The sequence below is a fragment of the Rattus rattus genome, chromosome 15 (assembly GCF_011064425.1).
Source record: "Rattus rattus isolate New Zealand chromosome 15, Rrattus_CSIRO_v1, whole genome shotgun sequence".
NCBI classification, from domain to species: Eukaryota; Metazoa; Chordata; class Mammalia; order Rodentia; family Muridae; genus Rattus; species Rattus rattus.
In genome coordinates this window covers 65,641,969-65,663,083 of record NC_046168.1, presented here as the reverse complement: position 1 = coordinate 65,663,083, position 21,115 = coordinate 65,641,969, and the positions used below count along the sequence as shown (strand labels likewise).

The 21,115-nt window shown below is 47.9% G+C and overlaps 1 protein-coding gene across 13 annotated transcripts in view; it reads left to right on the top strand.

Annotated features, from left to right (window-relative positions):
- Positions 1-21,115, top strand: part of Znf532 (zinc finger protein 532) — a 109,001-nt gene that overhangs the window by 28,018 nt on the left and 59,868 nt on the right. For all 13 annotated transcript variants that reach the window (XM_032886183.1, XM_032886184.1, XM_032886186.1 and 10 more), the window contains one exon: positions 20,073-21,115. This exon is cut by the window's right edge and continues 1,311 nt beyond it. In XM_032886183.1, the coding sequence (XP_032742074.1) occupies positions 20,090-21,115 (1,026 nt within the window). In that variant the 5' untranslated portion in view covers positions 20,073-20,089. The remainder of the gene's footprint in view (positions 1-20,072) is intronic.

The window sequence follows — 21,115 nt, the reverse complement described above, 5'->3', positions numbered from 1 at the left end:
TTCTGGGTCTTCAATTCTATTCCACTGGTCTATCTGTCTGTCTCTGTACCAATACCATGCAGTTTTAATCACTATTGCTCTGTAATACTGCTTGAGTTCAGGGATAGTGATTCCCCCTGAAGTCCTTTTATTGTTGAGGATAGTTTTAGCTATCCTGGGTTTTTTGTTATTTTAGATGAATTTGCAAATTGTTCTGTCTAACTCTCTGAAGAATTGGATTGGTATTTTGATGGGGATTGCATTGAATCTGTAGATCAACCTGCTTTCTTATAGAGCGGTCTGTGCCTGCTTATTGGTAGTCTGAAAGTCCACGATGCTGGTTTTTAGCCTGGGGCTAGACATCAGCATGTATTTCTGAAGTCTTTTTTTTTTTTTTTTCTTTGTGGTGCTAGTGAATCAAATCTAGGGGGCTGCATGCTTTCCAGGTAAGTGCTCTGCTGTGCATCTAAATCCTTAGCCCTTACAGTCTTTATTTTTAACTCAGTGCAACTCGTCCTCCTCCCCTCTCATTTCCTATGTCAGTGGTGGGCTTTGCTGCTTTTTTTGGCCTAGGGTTTCACAGTGGAGTACAGCTGGGTTTGAACCTTCAGTTCGTCTGCCTCAGCCTTCTAGGTGCTGCGTTGCAAGTCTGTATCACCATGGTGGCAAAACAAGGTCCCTCTAGGCAGATGTCCTTTGGTACTGTGGAGGACGCAACCCAACAGTTAGGCAAATGATCTGTCACTGAGCTGAGTCTCTAGCTCTGGGTGTTAACTGTTTGTTTATTTATTTATTTATTTATTTTATTTTCTTTTTTTCGGAGCTGGGGACCGAACCCTGGGCCTTGCGCTTGCTAGGCAAGTGCCCTACCACTGAGCTAAATCCCCAACCTCTATTTATTTATTTTTATTTTATTTTTCTGTGTGGCTCTGGCTGCCTGGAACTTACTATGTAGACCAGGTTGGCCTCAAACTTAGAGAATCCACCCATCTCTGCCTCCTGAGTACTAAAGGATCGTGCCATGGCACACCCTTTTTGTTTATTTATTTTTAAATTTTTGCAATGCTGAGGATGAACCCAGAGCCTTGAGGAAGTCCACAGGTGCTGCATTCCTGAGGTAAAGCCCAGCCCCGTTAGAAACATGAAGTCAGATACACATGATATTCATGGTACTTAATTGTTCAATAGCATGATACAATTTAAGCCTTTTTTTTTCCACATTGACAAACACTGAAGTAAACAGACCACCACTTCCCTTCTCCTTTCCCCAGCCTCTTTGGGTGTCCCTGTAACCAGTCCACCAGACCACCACCTGTATCTGGAATGAGAAAGTAGGGAAAGAAGTAGGGTTGTGGCATAAACCATATCCACTCACCTGCCCCTCCATGCACTGTGCCATTTGATCCAGTGTGGGACTGGAGCTTACACACCACTTCCCAGGCCTTCCTTCCGTTGCTCCTCACTGACTTCGCTGTGTCCCACCTCGTGTTCTTCTGAAGGTATTTAGTGAACAACAACAACACGTACGCTATAGCAGCATTCAAAACCCTCGGCAGTCCAGGAACAAGTCGTCACCGTCTGGCGAAGGTGGTCTGTCACGCACCTGGACGAAGGTGAATCAGACGGTGGTGATGAAAGGCAGCGACCCTGGTGCTCTGGCTGCCTGGCCAGGGGCAGCATGAAAGGATGCGGACCGGCCTTTGTTCTGGATCAAGTCTTAGGCCTTTTCCTCTTTCCTTTCTGTTTCCCCCACCCAGGGCTTGAGCAGATACACAAATGTCTCCAGGGTGGATTTTCCCTTTGATTTGGGCTTGGTATAAAAGGAGATCCTTAGTAACATTTCATTCCGCCGGCTTTAGATTTGGTGAGTTTAACAGCAGAGTGTTCCTGAGCCTGAATTAAATCATTTTTAAGCAAGCAGTGTTTTCTAGGTTGGAAATCATCTAGAAACACTTTTACTTTGCAGCCGTGCCCCTTCCCACCTCCTGCCCTTTATTAACACAGAACGAACCCTCACTGTTACCCAGTTAGTGGGTTTAAATGCTTGCAGGGTGAGAGGGTAAATATGTCTAACAGTCTTTTCCACATATTGATGAAATTTGATATTGCAGCCTCAGATCTCTATTTCCGGGGTGTCAAGTACTTCACATTGTGTGACAAATAATAGAATTTGTTTTACTTCACTGTGAGAGCTCTGAGGCATCGCTGACTCAGGTGTTCAGAGGATTATGGGGTGAATTATTCACAGGTTGGATTTACATTAGTGCCTGGAAAAACAATAGTCCCACACCATGTTTTTGATGAACTGATGAAGAGCAGTGTTTTTACACATGAAGTTAAGCTTGTTAGTATTATTTTTAACACTTTTTTTGGGGGGGTAGGAATAATGCACTCCTGGATATTAAAAAAATGAATAAGAAGTTCCATTTATCATGGTAGTTAATTTGAAATTTTTTGTTTGTTCTCTGCTACTGACTTGTCTACTACTGTTTGAACTTGATTTTAATGTCCATGTGATAAGTCTGGGCTGGAGAGAAAGACCCGGATCCTCACACATCTGCTGCCTCTTACTGGCCATGTGTGTCCTATAAGAGACCTCCTCTGCCCTGGCGCATTAAGTAAGACTCAGAACAATGATAGATAACAAAAGTCTCCCTGCCAGCTTGGTCTTCTTACCATCTGGGGCAAGAGCACAAATGGGGGCCAGATGGCTAAATATTTAAACGCCGTAATTAAATATTTAAAACATACATTTAAATATTTAAAAGGTATATACCATATGCCTAAATATTTAAAAGGTTTAAATCAGGCTCTGTTTGGCTGGGCCTGGTGTCCACCCAGGACTCGTCTTCCTCCCAGGCAGATCCTTCTTTTCAGTGTCTAGGCACCGATGCCCTTAGGCTAGGGAAGCACGCCTGGGGTCCTCAGCAGGGCAGTGCACTGTGGGAGGACACCAGAGACCCATGGGCTCTGAGCAGAACAAGCCTTTCAGGGAGCCTGGAGCTAGAGTCTCATCAAGGACAGTGGCCGTGTCCTCCACACCGTGCACCCCACTGCCAACGCCTTCTTCATAGAAGCAGTTCTGAAGCTCAGTTAGCTGGGGTTCCCAGCCTGAGGAGGCCTGCACGCCTACCTTCCCTCCCTCCCTGAGGAGGCCTGCACGCCTACCTTCCCTCCCTCCCTGAGGAGGCCTGCACGCCTACCTTCCCTCCCTCCCTGAGGAGGCCTGCACGCCTACCTTCCCTCCTCCCTGAGGAGGCCTGCACGCCTACCTTCCCTCCCTCCCTGAGGAGGCCTGCACGCCTACCTTCCCTCCCTCCCTGAGGAGGCCTGCACGCCTACCTTCCCTCCCTCCCTGAGGAGGCCTGCACGCCTACCTTCCCTCCCTCCCTGAGGAGGCCTGCATGCCTACCTTCCCTCCCTCCCTGAGGAGGCCTGCATGCCTACCTTCCCTCCCTCCCTGAGGAGGCCTGCACGCCTACCTTCCTTCCCTCCCTGAGGAGGCCTGCACGCCTACCTTCCTTCCCTCCCTGAGGAGGCCTGCACGCCTACCTTCCCTCCCTCCCTTCCTTCGTTCTTTCTTTTCTTTCTTCTTTCCCTTTTCTCTCTTAAAAAACATTCCTTTCCATGCTGTCTTTCTTTACAGACAGATTTTACTCTGCAGCCCTCTCTGCATGGTCTGGAACTTGTGTAAACTGGGCCTCCCAGGTGCTCAGACCCAGTAGGCCTGTGCCACCACCTCAGGTCCTTGATGCCATGTTCTCCCCTTGTAGTGCAGGACAGAGGCTGTGGTCTGTGCATACTGGCCTCTTGCTCTTCACCTGGCATTTGCTGAACTAATTTCTAAAAGGAAAACAAAGCTGGGTGTGGTGACACATGCCTTTAATTCTAGCAGTTGGAGGCAGAGGCATGGCTCTCCGTGAGCCTAGGTAAGCGTGGTCTACATACTGAGCTCCAGGGCAGCCATGGCTTCAGAATAAGACTCAAAACCAAACAAAGTGACCCCCAAGCCAGCAGCACCCCCCAAAAAACCTCAAAACAAAATTGGACAAATAAAAGGTAATATTTCGAATGAGACTGGAAACAACAGCCCCTGTCTTTGAGCTTGAGACAGATGGATTTTCCAGAGCAGGGGTGTGGTGGGAGATCCCTCTGCCTGGGCAGTGTGTCTGTGTGTGCTTGATTATTGCGGGGACAGCTTGATGACACCCGGACACCCCTTACGATTATGTGGGGACAAGTCTGGATGAATGAGGTTGTGCCATGTGTCTTTAGGCTGTGAGGTTGGGCAGATAAAGAGGGCAAGACACCCAGAAGACTGAGGGCTACACTTACTATGGAGACTGTATCTGACACGTTCGTGTTGCTGGGCCTCCAGGCTTTTCTCTGGTGGCCCCACGATCTTTCCAGGTGGGTCCTTTGGCTGTTCTTTCTACTCTCTGGGATTCTCTAAGTGAGGTTGCTGAATTTAGCTGTTGGTTTTCATGTCCGCTTTTGTCTGTGTTATTGACTTTGCTGTTGGTGTGGTAAAACAGCATGGCCAGGGCAGCCTATAAAGGAAGGGTTTATTTTGGGCTTACAGCTCAGAAGATGCGTCCCTCACCTTCACAGTGGAATGCAGGCAGACTGGAGCTGGAAGCTGAGAGCTAAGGACTCATCTCAAAGTACAGACAGGAAACCGAGAGAAAGAATTCAAAATAATGAGTCCTTTAAACTCTCAAAGCTTGCCCCCAGATCTATTTCTTCCAACCAGGCCATACTCCTAAACCTTCCCAAACAGTGCCACTAGCTAGGGACTCAATTCAAATGCCAGAGCTTATGGGGGACCTTTCATGCAAATCACTAGTCTGTTTTGCTCTTCCTTGCTTCTCTGAACACCCCCCCCCCCATTTTATCCTTTATTCAGTTATGAGTAATTGTTTCTAAAGGTTCCTTCGTGGCTTCCTTTTCCCCCAGGGTTACTATTGTATGCGGTATTGATGGATTGTGGAGAATCTTCTTCTTTTTCCTACCTTTTTTGCTTTTCATGTATTTCCATCTAATTCTCACTAGAGGCCCCCTCCTGTTGATGGAGCTTCTGGGATTGGGTTCTGAAAACCTGCTGGGAGCTACACCTGCAGATGAGGCCTGCCCTTGGGGGATTGGGTGGGGGGCTTCTCTGTGGTTCCCCAGGAGCTGGGCCCTCTTACCCAGAGAACCTGTCTCATCACCAGAGCTGTTTCAGGTTCCTGCCATGGCTTTGGCCTTTGAGGAGAGAATGGATGGTGATTCTCTGGCACTGGGGACAGAAAGAGGTCCTCCTGTCTTCTCTCTGCTTGGGTGCAGGAATGGACTGCTCAGGCCATTCACTGCCCTGCACCCCAGCTCTGAGCCCTGTCACTTCTTCCATGGTTTCTTTTACTTCATTGACTCTGAGGCCTTGGGGTCTCTATCTGGGAGACCAAGGACTCAGCATCCTTCACTTGTGCAGTGTCCCTGAGCTCTGGCCATCGTGAAGCTTGTGGTCCTGTGGACCTCTGCCCAGACTTCTCCTGTGACTCACTTGCTCATGATGCCATTTTTGTTGGCATGTTCTGCAGCACCTAGAACGTACCTCGGTAACGCCTGCGGAGACGCAGCTCACAAGGTGCTCAACGACCCATTCCAAGTGTGCACTGGCTGGTTTACAGCACACTCCTCGTCACCACTGTCACTGGCTGGTTTACAGCACACTCCTCGTCACTACTGTCAAGATTAGGACGTTTTCACGATCACCTCATGAAGAAAATCTGTGCTTTGTGTAGCCCTGGCTTTCCTGGAACTCAGTCTGTAGGATAGGCTGCCTTTGAACTCACAGCCCCGGGGATGAAGAGTGCTGGGATTAAAGGCGTGCGCTGGCCGCCACTGCCGCCGCCACCACCACCACCACCACCACCAGCAGCAGCAGCAGCAGCAGCAGCAGCAGCAGCAGCAGCAGCAGCAGCAGCAGCAGCAGCAGCAGCAGCAGCAGCAGCAGCAGCTGGCAAACCTGTGCCTTTCACAGCTGCTCCTCCCAAGGCCCTGCTCCTAAGCACCTGCTATTTAAAAAGTTATTTTTATGTCTTGTGATGCTGGTGATAGAACCTCATCCATATTAGCTAAGTGCTACACCCTGAGCTACATCCTTAGCCCCATAATTATTGTTATTTATTTTTTGGAAACCAGTTCTCATTATGTAACTCTGTTGACAGACCAGGATGACCTTGAATTCACTAAGGTCTACCTTCTAACTCCTAAATGCTGGGATTAAAGGAGTGTGCTGCTTTGTTTATATCTTAAAATATTTTTTTTGTCTAAGTATTTTGCATACGGGTATGTCTGTGTACCATGTTTGTGGTGCCTTTGGAGGCCAGAAGAGGACTTCTGATTCCCTGCAACTACAGCTAAGATGGTTGTACGTCACCACGTGGTGCTGGGAATTAAACTCAGGACCTCTGAAGAGCAACCAGTGCTCTTAACCACTGAGCCATCTCTCCAGCCCATTGCTTTTCTTTCTTTCTTTTTTTCTTTTTTTCTTTTTTTCTTTTTTTTTTCTTTTTTTTTTTTTTTTTTTTTCTTCGAGCTGGGGACCAAACCCAGGGCCTTGCGTTTTGCTAGGCAAACAGCGCTCTACCACTGAGCTAAATCCCCAACCCTTTTAAAAGTAGTTTTAATGTTATTTTTAGGGTTTCAGGAATAAGAAAGGAGCACGGGATCCTCCTGTTTCTGACCTTCAGAAGACATTAGCATATTGATAAGGGGAGGAGATGCAAATTAATCAGCTGTTCAAACAGTTTAGGAATCAGTTTCTCTCTGTCTCTTTCCCCCTCACCCTTTCCTCTTCCACCTCCTTCCCACCCTTCCCTTAGTTTTAAATTGTGTGTGTGTGTGGGGGGGCATCTTGCCTGCATCTGTGTCTATGAATTATGTGTGTACTTGGTACCCAAGGAGACCTGAATGGGCTATCTGATCCCCAGGGACTGAAGTTGTCTACAGACAATTGTGAGCCACCATTTGGTTGTTGGGGATGAAATCCTGGTCTCCTGAAAGAACGGCCAGAATTCATAACCGCAGCCACCTGTCCAGTCTGGGGCCTTCTGCTTCTTTTTAAAGGCAGGGACTCTCTGTGTAGCTGAGTCCCTGGCTGTCCTGGAACTTGCTATATAGACCTGCGTAGCCTCAAACTCACAAAGATCACCCTGCCCCTTCCTTCTGGAGTGCTGGGTTTAAAGCTGTATACCACCATACCTGCCTTCCTTAATCTTTTGAGACAGGGTCTCCTGGTGCACCAGCCGACCTTGAACTCTCTGTATTTAGTCAAGGTTGCTATGACCTGGTGATCCATGTCTCCCCCATTGCATACAGACACATACAGCACAGCCCTGCCTGGCTTTCGATGTGACTGCTTATCTCCACGTCTTGCCTACCTTTGGGAAAGAAGGTTGTGGTTTAACTTTGCTCTGCCTAGAGCTCTGTGTCCTGAGTATTTGTAACATCCATATTACTTAAGCGTTAACCGAAGCTCATGCTGTCTCTGGATTCCTTTTTAAACCTCGTGTCCTTTGTGTTCCCGGAGCCATCTGATCTCACGTCTCTGGGCTTTGACTTTCTGGCTTGGCCAATTTTGATGACTGGCAGTTTTGAGGAATGGTCAGGGATTTTGTGAGTGTCTTGGTTGGCATTTCTGATGCTTAGGCTAGACTGTGCTTCTGGGAGATAATGTGCCACTGTAGCAAAAGGGCACACTGTAAACATGACTTGTCCTGTTTAAATGTTGACCTTGGTCACCTTGCAAGGTAGTGTTGACAGGTGCTTCCACTGTAAACCCCATCCCCACCCAGCTCTGTACTGGGCTCTGTGTAAGGTTACTGAAAAGTTATTTAAAAGCTTTCCATAAATGGATGTCTTAGTCAAGGTTTCTATTCCTGCACAAACATCATGACCAAGAAGCAAGTTGGGGAGGAAAGGGTTTATTCAGCCTACACTTCCATGTTGCTGTTCATCACCCAAGGAAGTCAGAACTCAAGCAGGTCAGGAAGCAGGAGCTGATGCAGAGGCCATGGAAGGATGTTTCTTACTGGCTTGCTTCCCCTGGCGTGCTCAGTTTGCTTTCTTATAGAACCCAGGACCACCAGCCTAGGGATGGCACCATCCACAGTGGGCTGGGTCCTCCCCCACTTGATCACTAATTGAGAAAATGCCTTACAGCTGGGTCTCATGGAGGCATTTCCACAAGTGAGGCTCCTTTCTCTGTGATAACTCCAGCTTGTGTCAAGGTGACAAAACCAGTCAGTAGAATGGGTTTCATTATTTATGGGTTTTTTTTGTTTTGTTTCGTTTTGTTTTGTCTTTGAGACAAGGTCTCACTGTGTAGCGCTGGCTAGCCTGGAACTTGGTTTGTAGACCAGGCTGGCCTTGAACTCACAGCAGTGATGCCTCTGCTTCCTGATTGCAGTCCTGACTGCAGTGTTAAAGGCTCCATACTGTCCTTTTGTTTTTACGTTTTAGTGTCGGGTATGGAGCCTAGGTTTATTTCACAGGTCTGTTATTCTGCACAGGAGATAACTTTAAAGGAGTGGTTAGTGTTCGTGAGCATGATGTGCACTGGGATGGTGGGATGCGGGGAGCACGCATGAGGTCAGAGGACTGCAGAGAACAGTTTAGGAGTCAGCTCTCTGTTCCACCGTGAGTGGGATCGAGGAGTTGAACACAATCAGCCCGCCAGGCTTGCACAGCGAGCCTTTCGACCTTGTGACCTTTCGACCTGTCTTGCTCCCATTTACTTCTCTCATTGTCCTTTTTCATTCACTTACATCCTGTGGCCCACGGCTCCTTATTGCATACGTGGGCTGCTGTTCAGTGTGGTTCAAGTTGCTGTTGTGTCTGTGTCCCCTGGGGAAGTTTCTGTATTTGCGAGGTGGTGGTGGGTTTAAGTGCCTTTTAAAATGTATTTTGCCTGCATATGTGTCTCTGGACCTATAGGTGCCTGTTGCTGCAGCTTGAGGACTGCTTGTGTGTTCTAAAGGGCTATGGCTCTGTAAATTTGTGGTTACGTCATAGTTTAGGGGCTGCAGAGATTGGAGCTCTGCAGTGCAGAGCTCTTTCCTCCCTTTTCTGGTTTGCTTGGCAGCCCAGTCCTTTGTGTTCCGACCTTGCTCTCTGGTCTGTGCTGAGGCTCCCGTGGAGCCCTCAGTTCCAATCTCCTCACATGAAGACGATGTCTGCAGCCGCCTTCCTTTTTTTGCTGAAAGGCAGAGAGATTATCTGACCGGATGTCACATCATGGTCTAGAATGTGACCTGGGTCTTTCTGTGGTCAAAGGATGGATAAAAAGAGGAACAGCCTTTTGGAGTAGTCTGACCATTGTCCTTATTGTTTGAGTTTTGTGTTTCCTGTCTTGTTGCATGTGTTTGATTCTTAAGATTGCTTCAAAGACCATTAGTCCATCTCTTTAAAATGCTTGCTATGGGTTGGGGATTTAGCTCAGTGGTAGAGCGCTTGCCTACCAAGTGCAAGGCCCTGAGTTTGGTCCCCAGCTCTGAAAAAAAGAAAAAAAAAAATCTAAAATGCGTACTATTTCCCTGTGGCTTATTTTACTTGATGTGTTTGTCCGCACTGTGTACCGTGTCTGTGCCTGGAGCCTGGGGAAGCTGGATCCTCTGAATCCATGTACGATTAGCTGCCGTGTAAGAGCAGCCTGTTTGTAACCTCTGAGCCGTCCTTTCAGATCCCTCCATGTTTGTTTAGTTACTTGTTTAGGGACAGAGCCTTCTCGGAGGCCCAGGTTAGCTTTGACCTTTCACTCAGCCTCAGCCTCCTTAGTTCTGGGATTGTAGTGTGGGCTGCCCTGCCCAGCTTACCCAAAGCCTTTAAAAAAATCTTCATTTCTTAAGTAAAAAATGTTGGTCAGGAAGTTAAGGAGTAAGAGGGTACTGGAAGGGAATCTTATACACCTGCCTGCTGTCTTAGTAGCTGCAATATTCTGGGTTCAGTTCCAATCCTATAGATCCTGACGACTATATTACTGTGGTAAATGTGGTACAGACTAGAAGCTTTATTGAACCACACAATAAGCAAACAGGAAAGGCATCACTCATGCTCCCTGAACAGATAATCCTGTAGCTAGGAAGCCAATGCAAAGAGGGGACTGTTGAAAGAATTACACTGGTTTACTCACTCTGTGTTTCTGAGTGGGCACACTGTGTGTGCGGAGGTCTGAGGAAGATCTGCAGGATTTGGTTCTCTTTCCCACCGTGTGGGTAAGGTCTGGGTAGGACTCAAGTCCTCAGGCTTGCAGGGCGCTGCTCACTGAGCCATCTTGCCAGACTAAGCTTAAACAAGTAATAATATAGAAATGGAAATACAATGCATGCTTTGTGGCCTTTGGCGTTAGTAAATCGGTGTTTGTAAATTGAGGTTCAATATGCACTGAACATAACCGGCACATGCCAGCGGCAGCGACATTTTTGTAGCCTCTTTGGAGTCATTTTAGGGTTTGTGCTTAAGGGTCTGGCTGTTTGACTGACAGTGCGGTCCTCTCAGGGAGATTTGTAACGCTCAGGGGCGTAATAGAGGCTCTGAATGGAAGCTGATGAACTCAGAAAAACTGAGCATCGCTCTTGTAGATCTCAGTGTCCTTGTGCAAACCTCAAAGCATCCTGCAGAAGCACAGCCATGCATGCTTGTTCCCGAGAGCCTGCCCGAGGGTTCACTCACTGCTACCCTAAGAAGGAAAATGTCCCTGGCGAAGCACAAGTAGGGCTTGAAGGAGGCTCAGGTTTTGGATACACGGAGTGCTGACGTAAGTGGGAGAGCCTGGTGTAATGTCAAACTGGCGGTGGGTAGAATGGCTCTCAGGTAGAACCAGGGCTGGCCACAGAAAGGTGTGAGTGTCTCTGTGATCCCAGGGCTGGCCAGGGAAAGGCGCGAGTGTTTATGTGATTGAGGCCGTCACAGTGATGGTGCAGGTTGCTGAGGTGCCTCTGAACAAGGAGAGGTGGCCAAGGGGCTGAACAGACCTTTAAGAGGGAGAAGAGGAAGCTTCTAGGAAGTTAGGAAAGCTAAGCAGGCCTTGGCAGTGGTGGGAGGCTACAAGAGGAGAGCTTTACGTGAAGGTGTAATTCTACCGAGAGGCTATAAGCAGCCAGGAGGATGAGGGGCAGTAATAACAAGGGCAAGGGAGCAGAGAACAGGAATGTGAGCGTGCACACTGCATCATTATTTGTGGTCTTTTCAGTGGCACTGGAGGTCACACCAGCCCCTCCCCATCCCCAATGCTAGGCATTGCTCTACCAGTTCTTTTCTAAACTGGGAGACACCTCCAGTAGCTGTGTTGTAAATTGAGTATCTCTATCTCAGATATTTGGCATCAGACATGTTTCAGACCCTGGAACCCCTTGGGTTCTATGATACTCGCATGAACTGCGCTTGATTGAACACTCAGGCTAGCCAGCTTTGCTCTGATGAAATACACGAGAGACTTGACTTAATAGGGACAGGGCTTATCTTGGCTCCTGGTTTAAAAGGTTTTTCTGTCCATGACCCTATCTATGACTTTGGGCTTGCCATGAGGAAGAATGTCATGGCAGGAGGCATGGGGATGGGGGGGAAAGGCTATCAGTGTCCTCAAGGACTCACCTCAATGACCTAGTTCTCCAGCTAGTCCCACCTCCTGGGGTTTCCATCACCTCCAAATAGTACCTCCAGCCAGCCAGCCTGGGCGAGTCCTGAAGTTTCTATTACTAAGTGGACATGAATCTTCCAGCACTTGGAGTCTAACCTTAAAATTGTTCTGGGCAGTGGTGGTGCATGCCTTTAATCCCAGTATTTGGGCGAGGGGAGGGCAGAGGCAGGCAGACCTCCATGAGTTTCAGGCCAGCCTGGCCTACTGAGCAAGTTCCAACCCAGCCAGGGCTACACAGAGAAACCCTGTCTCAAACAAAACAAAACAAAACAGCCCCCAATTGCAGAAATCCATAAACGCTCTCAGTGTGTGCATGATGGCTCAGGTGGTTTGGGTTGAGAGCATTAAAGATTTTGAGTTTACAGGTTAGGAATGTCCAAACTGTGTTCTGTGATAGGATGCATTTGTTCACAACTGTCAAGAAGTGGATCGTGATGCTGTTTTGATGGCTGGTGTCACTGGGTTTGAGAAGTGCCTAGGATCCTCTGGTGTGTCTGGGTGTGGGGGAATTTCCAAAGAGGACTAAACATGGGGTATCCATCCTGAGTGTGGGCAGCAGCGTCTTGTGTGTCATGAGAAGTGGAAAGTGGGGCCATCAGTACAGGGTCTCTCTCCACTGCTGCCTGGACACCACCAGGTAAGTAGCCCCTTCCAGCGTCTCACTGAGGACCTGTAAGGAATGGAGTCCACAACCGTGGACTGAAACACTGTGTGCAGAAGTAAGTCTTCCTGTCTTTGTCCCAATGATCTAAAGTCTGCTGAACACAGGTTTGCTCAGGGAGGGGTTAGGGGACCACCCTAGTCAGCAGCTGTCATAGTGCGGGGTGCAGCCAGATCACACAGCTTGGAGCTTCCCGTCTGAGGTAGATAGGGTCTGGCTTTGTAGCTCAGGCTGGCTTTGGGTTTGCAGTCCTGCTTCAGATCCTCGCAAGCTGGGATTTTTGTTTTTTAATATTTAATGGTTAAACACTTTTTACTTACAGAAAAGTTGTAAAAACAGTAGTTTCCATTGTACCATTTTCTCGGTTTTCCCTAAAGGGTCTTGTAGTAATTATAATACATTTAGTAACAGCAGAAGAATGTCATGTGTCGTCCTGCCAACTGTACCCCAGCCGACTGCACTAGGTTCCAGCACCCGAGGACAGCACCTATGCTGGGTGCTCTTTTAGCCTCCTAGTGTATGCTAGGATTTGGTTTCCAAGTGACTTGTTCACTCTGCTGTGGTCTTGGCATTTGTTTCTGATCTGGTTAGTTTTCCTCTCCTGCTCACTCTTAGTCTTTTCCTTTTCTCTTTTCCTTTTTTTTTTTAATTTTGCAAATTAAAACAAAACAAAACAGGACTGATTAGGAACGGGCATTGTGGCATACTCTTTAATCCCAGCACTAGGGAGGCCAAGGCAAGTGGATCTCTGAGTCCGAGGCCAGCAGAGTTTCAAGACTATACAGAACTATACAGAACTATACAGAAAAACCCTATACAAACAAGCAAACAAAGCCCTTTCCAAGCTCTTTCCTGCTGTACAGAAGCCTGTTTCCATTGTTGTGATACAAAGCAATTTTGTCATTTTCTCCTCTCAATTCTCTTACACTGGGTTTTCTGGAAAGTGCATTGCCAATGGCTGGGAAGTTGTGTGGGGTTTACCTGTGTGGGGGGTTTACCTGTGTGGGGGTTGAGCCATAGAGGCAGCATGACAGCAGGACACAGGACGAGGGGACAAGTCCTGAGTTGTCAGGGGCTCTCTTTGCCGGCTGGCCTGGTGATAGAGAAGGGGCAAGGTTCACTGGAGGACTGACCAGCAAGACCAGGCACAGAAGGACAGACACCCTTTGACATGAGAGGCAGGAAGTGGCTGGGAGGGTTCTTGCCTGGTGACTATTTGAGGTAGAGCCTGTAAAGGGCAAGATTAGAAACACCCTTTATTCCTAGGCAGGATCCGATATAAGGAAGATAGAAAGGATGTGGCCTTTCTTTCCTGGAGCGTCACCCAGCTGCTGAAAAGAGCACAGGAGGCTGCGTCAGCCTGTGCTTCTTTGAGCCCTAGCACCCGTGGAGGAGGGGAGAGCACTTTAGGAGGGCAAGTGGGGCCAGCATTGGTGAGCTCTGGGGCAGGGCTAAGGTTTGTGCGGCCTCTGCTTCTGTGGAAGGCGTTTTCATTGCTGTTCCCTGAAGAATGGGTAGGGCAGGTCTGGTTTGTGGAGCTGTGAGGGAAAGTGTAGATTAACAGCAGGAAAGGGCTTGGAATGGGTGTATGCCTGTGTTTCCCAAGGACGTGACTAACTGGACAGCTTCAGTGAGCAGCCCCTTGTGTACGTTTCCAGAAGCAATTTGAAGATGATGTCTGTTAGGTTTAAATCAGGAATATTGTGTCTAAGAAAGAGAGCACAGGCACACTGCCTGGGCAGCTAGTGCTGTGTGCTTTCCCAGATGGCGGCAGAGGCATGTGTGGGACCTCACTCTCTTGGTACTGGGGATGAAGGCGAGTGACAAGGTTCTTTCCCTAGATGAACTGTTGGGTTGAAGTCAAATCGAAGCAAGAGAGTGGCTGGAGTGAAGGCATCATTTCCTTCTTTTGGTTGAAGACTTGCCGTGTGTTGGTTATCTCTGAAAATCTTCAAGTGAAAAGAAGTTGGCGGTGGAGGGACAGCTAAAGTTTTCTCATGGCGGAGTGGGAGAAGGGATGGGCATACAGGATGCAGGTTTGGGAGGAATTAGGTATGTGCTGTTAAGAACATTTTACAGAGAGACGATAAAGCCATGTGTTGAGTCAGTTAGTCTAATTTAGTTGCTTTGGGAATTTAGTGGAATAGAAACATCACGACCACACACTGTTACAAACAGTGCCAAGAAAGCAGTGCCTGTGTTCACAGTTGCTATGCGGGGTTTGCAGAACCCGAGAAGCTCAGTGGTCAGCGCATCTGCCTTAAAACACCCCTACTGTTACGGCTTACGGCGTCCACTGATTCTTATCAATGAGAATGTAATTTCCTTCATTCTGTGTAATCAGTCAGATGTGTCTTCATGTTCAGGCTAACTTGCTCTCTCAGGGGCGCACACATGCCGTGGCACACACGTGGAGGTCAGAGGACAGCCTGCAAATGCTGATTCTCTTCTGCCACGTTGGGTCCAGGCTCTGTACTCACCGAGTCACTTCCCTAGCTCCCGTCGGGCTTATATTAAAGGTAGAGATGCGGCTGGATTTAGGCCTGCATTTTTCCTCACGGAGCTAGTAGAATTTTGATTTAGAGCAGGATATTCTGAGCCCTTGAACATTGGTGTCATCAAGCTGCCCCACCCCCACTCCTGCCCGTAAGCTTCTCTTTGCTCTTCTTCCCTTTGATTCTTTTTTTGAGATAGGGTCTCACGACATAACCCTGGTGGCCTGGAACTCACAGACATCCACTTGCTTCTGCCTCACAAGTTCTGAGGTGCAGGGAGTGAGTAAATCGCTTTGCTTTGAGCCTGGGTCTCTTGTACTCAGCTGGCTGGCCTTGATCTGATCTCGTGCCCAAGTTTCCTGTGTGACAGGATTGTAAGGATGTACCATGTGCTCTTTGAACACTTTTTCTAGGTGGCCATTGTAAAGCAAGCTAAATAGTTTTTGTTTTGATTTTTTATTGAGCAGCTTTTTATTGTAAAGTTTAAGAAGTATGATCAAGGGATAAATAGGTTTTCTGAAGTTTTTCTCTTGACTTGATGGCTCTTAACTTGTACCAACAAAGATGGGAGCTGTTCCTGTGATTCTAAAGGCTTTATTTAGTAGGAAAGGAAGCATGTTGTCTGTCACAGGAAGAAGCAGAGTGGCTATTGGGCAGACTTTTTAAGTTCTTTCCTTTTTTAAAATGTAAACCGGCCTACCATTTTTCTCTTGGCAATATACATTAAGTACACTGCCATTAGCAAACTGTGGGTATTCATGAATGACCATTACTCTTTTTGCTTGTTTGTTTGTTTGTTTGTTTGTTGTTTTTTGAGACAGGGTTTCGCTATGTGACTCTGGCTTAGAATCACTCTGTAGACCAGGCTGGCCTTGAGCTCACAGATACCCGCATGCCTCTGTCTCCAGAGTGCTGGGATTAAAGGAGTGGACCCCATGTGCAGCCTGACTGCTGGTCTCTTAAAGGAAGATGCATTTTATAAAGTAGAAGGGGAATATAAAGTAGTATAATTAGCTCATTCTGTTTGCGAACTCAAACTGTTGAGAGCCAGGAAGTCAAAGTGAGACAGTTCTGTTCTTTTTTTTTTTTTTTTTTTTTTTTTTTTTTGGAGCTTTTTTCTTTTACTGAGTTTTTTTTTCTGTAAGAACTTTTCTGTTGAGTTTTTTTTAAGCCTGTCTGATGTTTGTGTGTGCTGTGTGTGTGCAAGCCTGTTACCTGTGGAGGAGGAAGAGGGTGTAGGATCCCTTGGACCTGAGCTACCAAGTGTGTACTGGGAACCAAAATCTCAGGTTTTCCCCAAGACCAGCAAGTGCTCCTAATCCAAGCCATTTCTTCAGCTCCTATATTAACTTTTCTTATAAAAATTTTTCAATGTACATTTACGTGTTTGGCCTTCATGCATGCCTGTGCGAGGGGGTCAGAATTCCTGGAACTAAAGTTATAGACAGTTTTGTGCTTGGGTCTTCTAGAAGGGCAGCCAGTCGTCTTAACCTTGAACCATCTCTCCAGCCCCTCCTATATTAACTTTTAAAAGAAGACCAAGCGCTAAATAAAGGCACCTGCCCAACCCGACAACGTGAGTTCGATTCCTGGGATGCGAGGTGGAAGGCGAGAACTGACTCCCAAAAGTTGTCTTTTACCCAAAAGTTGTCTTTTTATGCCACAAACACATGCACTCGAGTATGTAGGGCACACTCTCTCTCTCTCTCTCTCTCTCTCTCTCTCTCTCTCTCTCTCTCTCTCTCTCTCTCTCTCTCTCTCTCTCACACACACACACACACACACACACACACACAAAGATGTAGTAGTTAAAAAGGTTGAGATTTTAAAAAATAACTTTAAACAAAAGAATGCATTTCTAAGATGGTGATGCTAAGGAGTGGGGGTGAAAATGAAGGAGTCTGCGATAGGCCTCGTCTTCCCCTCTGACTTCCCCTCTGAGCGGCCATTCGCTTTGTCTTGCAGTGCAGGAAAGGTCAAGGCACAGGGACGAGTGATTGTGGATATGGGAAACATTTCTATGAACCAGAAGAGAGGTGTGAAGTTACAAAGCGGCATTTATTACATTAGTTATACAACCCGAGCGGTGAGTCTGCCCGGCCGCAGGCCTCTCCGGTTTCAGGTGGGGCTGCGCTGTCAGTTGTGCGGCCCTTGCTTTGCAGTTTTACCTTAGGGTCAGGCTTCCTGAAGGTGAACCTTTGCTAACTAACCTTTAAGTCTGAGAAATGCACCACGGTTTCTCCTTGGGTTCTCATACTGCTCCCAGGAAAAGAGGGTGAACTGTCTATAGCTAGAGTTGCGTGGCTAAGTCCCAATGAGACCAGACGGCCTCTGCCTGCCAGGGATATGTGTTGCAGGCTGACTGACTACATCGTTCTTGCTAAGCTGTCTGAATTTAGCCTTGCTTGAGTCTAGCATGCAGGAAAGCATGGGGGTCAATAAGCCGTCGATGACTAGCTGTCGATGACTAGCTGTCGATGACTAGTGGGTCTGGCCCTGTGGAGTATGAGGCAGGGAATGACCGGTTAAGAACACCTGCGTGCAGCGCCTCTGAGCATCACACAGGGCTGGCTTCTCTGGTGACCTTTTGTTTCTTGTGAGTTTTCTGTCCTTGGCTTTCAACCCAGTGAGTATTTGAAATATTTCCTGCTGCTGTTGTTTCTGAGTTGATTGCCCTCTAATGGATAGTGTGTGACTGTGATGTCTTTTGATTACATCATCATAAAGAGAGGCTGAGACACAAATCTCGTGTTCCTGTGAAGAAAGCCTAGAGTTCTCAGGGCCCGGCTAGGACTGGGGCCCACTAAACCCGGTTCTCAGCTTTTGGATCTTTCAAAGATCTGCCTTTCAACCAAGGCGTGGGTGAAAGAGCTGGTTTATGGTTCTAGAATCAAGCATAGCACGCTACCCCGGAACCGCACCTCAGCCTGATTCCACATTCTCGGCTTTGAAAAAAGAGAGAGCGATAAAACATGCAATTGCCTAGTTTGTGCTAGACATAGAGCCCCTTCAGCGGTACAGCTTCATTATGGGTGTTTGGTTCACATCAGCAGTGTGGAGCTTGGGGATAGAGGTGTCGTCCTGAGGTGGGGGGATCCTTTTATGTGACTGTAATAGCCGGTAGATTGTTTCCCAGTCCCTCCATTTTACAGTTTGAATGCTCAATACCATTTTTAAAAAGAGAGTCACATCCACTTCACCTGTGGATGGTCTCTTAGAGACCCTTTAATGCCAGCCTCACTTTGAGATTGAGTCTTATTTCTTGGGTGCAGCCTTTCAGGTTGTTGTCTGGGTCAGCAGTAGAAAATGTAGTGACCAGAGTTTGCTTCAAGGAGAGGAGACCACCGGGACAGATCCCTGCCTCGTTCCCAGCTCTGCGTGTGACCCGGTGGCTATGATTCCACACCTGTTGAACTTGTATTTCTCTCATCTTCAGCAATCGTGTCCCCAAAGTCTCCGCGGCATTTACGCCCAGCCAGCCCCAGAGCGGTCGTATATTGAGAGGCTGTGCTGTGCCTGAGGCCTGTATGGGTGTCCTGTGTGTCTACTCTCCTCTTGGTTGCTTTTTACCTTGATCCGAAGATTTGGATGTGCACCTCATCTTCAACCTTTTATAGATTGTAAGAAAAATATTAAATATGAAATATGAAATGTGGAGTCAGCGTCCCAGAGGCCAGCAGGGAGTCCTGAAGAGCGGACAGTCCAGGGCTGCCTGCCTACGAGTCCTCTGGGCCGACTGACTAAGCCACTCCCTTTCACCTCCTCTCTTCCTGCTTCCATGCTCTTCCTCCATATTTCCTTCTCTTCTTGGCTGCCTCCCTTCACCGCTCAAGGATGCACCAAGCCCAAAGTAAAGTCTGTCCCTTCCTTACCTCCTGGCATTCTAGAGCTGGTGAGTGGCAGATCTGAGCCCAGACAAGCTCAGATCCTAACCCGTGACCCTGCTTTGGGGCTTGTTTGTTCCTTAGCATTTATGATGTGAAGAGGGTGGGAGCGCTGGGACACACAGGGACTATTCCAGAAAATAACAGCCCAGGTGGGACCATCCAGGTGCAGAGATGGGCGTGCCTCTCCTGTCCCCTCTGTCTTTATTCTCTGCCAGAGGGTTGCGGGGGTTTCGTAGAGAAAGACTCCAGCACTGAGTGGACTTGCATAGCTTTCATTTCTGGTAATGGCTTTACTTATTTTATTTTCCTAAAACTCCATCCTACCCCAGAGTCAGCAAATCTTCCTCCCTCCTTCCTTCCTTCCTCCCTCCTCCTCCCTCCCTCCTCCCCCCCTCCCCCCTCCCTCCCTCCTCCCTCCCTCCTCCTCCCTCCCTCCTTCCTTCCTTCCTCCTCCCTCCTCCTCCTCCCTCCTCCTCCTCCCTCCTTCCTTCCTTCTTCCTTCCTTCCAAGTCAGGGATTCTTTGTGTAGCCCTGGCTGCCCTGGAACTCACACTGCAGACCAGGCTAGCCCCAAACTCAGAGATCTTCCTGCCTCTGCTTCCTTAGTGCTGGGATTAAGGGCATGAGCTGCCACACTTGACTTTTTCTTTTTCAACACAACAGGAGAGCTGGAATTAAAGATGGAGGGGTGACTTCCTTAGGGGTTGGAGATGGAGGGGTGACTTCCTTAGGGATAGAGATGGAGGGGTGACTTCCTTAGGGAATAGAAAGAAAGCATCCCAGATACTTTAGTGGACACCTTGTGGTAGGTGTGTGTGTATAACTAATTCATTCTTCTGTGGATGGATTTTGAAATCCATAGTTGTTTTTATTGAATTCTTCTGTCAGTGTAGCATCCCAAATCTGATGGTAACTGAAATTATCAGCTTGTGCTATTGAGTTAGACATCATCAGGATGAAAATGTTTGGAGAAGGAGCTTTTTACGGAAACACTGTGATGACTCTAGCAGCAGTAGCTTTGGTGGTGTCACACTGAGCTATGCCAGGGCTCTTCTGCTTAGCCAGGACGCTGGTCTTGTGCTGGACTGTGGACCTGCTATGGTAGGTTCGTATTTGCCTATCACTTTGACTCCGATTTCCATAGTTACTGCACAGTGGACTTGTGGCCTTGCACACTTTCAAGGTGTTTATCTCTGTTAGTGTGGATGCTTCAGAAGTGCCCGACGTTATAATTAGTGTTAATCAGCTAGTGTGAATGATACAGTAGGGCTGACGTCATTATGAGTACTAATTGTTGAGTGTGAACACCACAGTAGGGCTGACATCATTATCAGTGCTAATGCTGGAATTCTTTTTCCTTCCTCTAACAGAACATCTGATCAAATTCATGACCATGGGGGATATGAAGACCCCAGACTTTGATGACCTCTTGGCAGCGTTTGACATACCAGATATGGTCGATCCTAAAGCAGCCATTGAGTCTGGGCACGATGACCACGAAAGCCACATTAAGCAGAATGCTCACGTGGATGACGACTCTCACACACCATCATCCTCAGATGTTGGCGTTAGTGTGATTGTGAAGAATGTTCGCAACATCGACTCCTCTGAGGGAGTGGAAAAAGATGGCCACAATCCCACAGGCAATGGCTTGCATAACGGTTTTCTCACAGCATCCTCTCTTGACAGCTATGGTAAGGATGGAGCCAAGTCCTTAAAAGGAGACACACCTGCCTCAGAGGTGACTCTTAAAGACCCAGCGTTCAGCCAGTTCAGCCCCATCTCCAGTGCCGAGGAGTTTGAGGATGATGAGAAAATAGAGGTGGATGACCCACCTGATAAGGAGGAGACGAGGGCCAATTTCAGATCAAATGTGCTGACGGGCTCCGCTGCCCAGCAGGACTTCGACAAACTGAAGGCACTTGGAGGGGAAAACACAAGCAAGACTGGAGTCTCTGCATCAGGTCATGCAGATAAAAACAAAGTCAAGAGAGAAGCAGAGAGCAGTTCCATAACCCTGAGTGTCTATGAGCCGTTTAAGGTCAGAAAAGCAGAGGACAAGTTGAAGGAGAACTCTGAGAAGGTGCTTGAAAGCAGGGTCCTGGATGGGAAGCCGAGCTCCGAGAAGAACGACCCCGCCATCGCTGCTGCCACATCTTCCAAAACAAAGTCGTCCTCCAAGCTCTCGTCGTGCATAGCCGCCATTGCGGCTCTGAGTGCGAAAAAGGCTGCGTCTGACTCCTGCAAAGAGCCTGTGGCCAATTCCAGGGAAGTGTCTCCACTCCCAAAAGAAGTGAGTGACAGCCCCAAAGCCACTGACAAGTCTCCGGAATCGCAGAATCTCATCGATGGCACCAAGAAGGCCTCTCTGAAGCCGTCAGATAGTCCCAGGAGCGTATCCAGTGAGAACAGC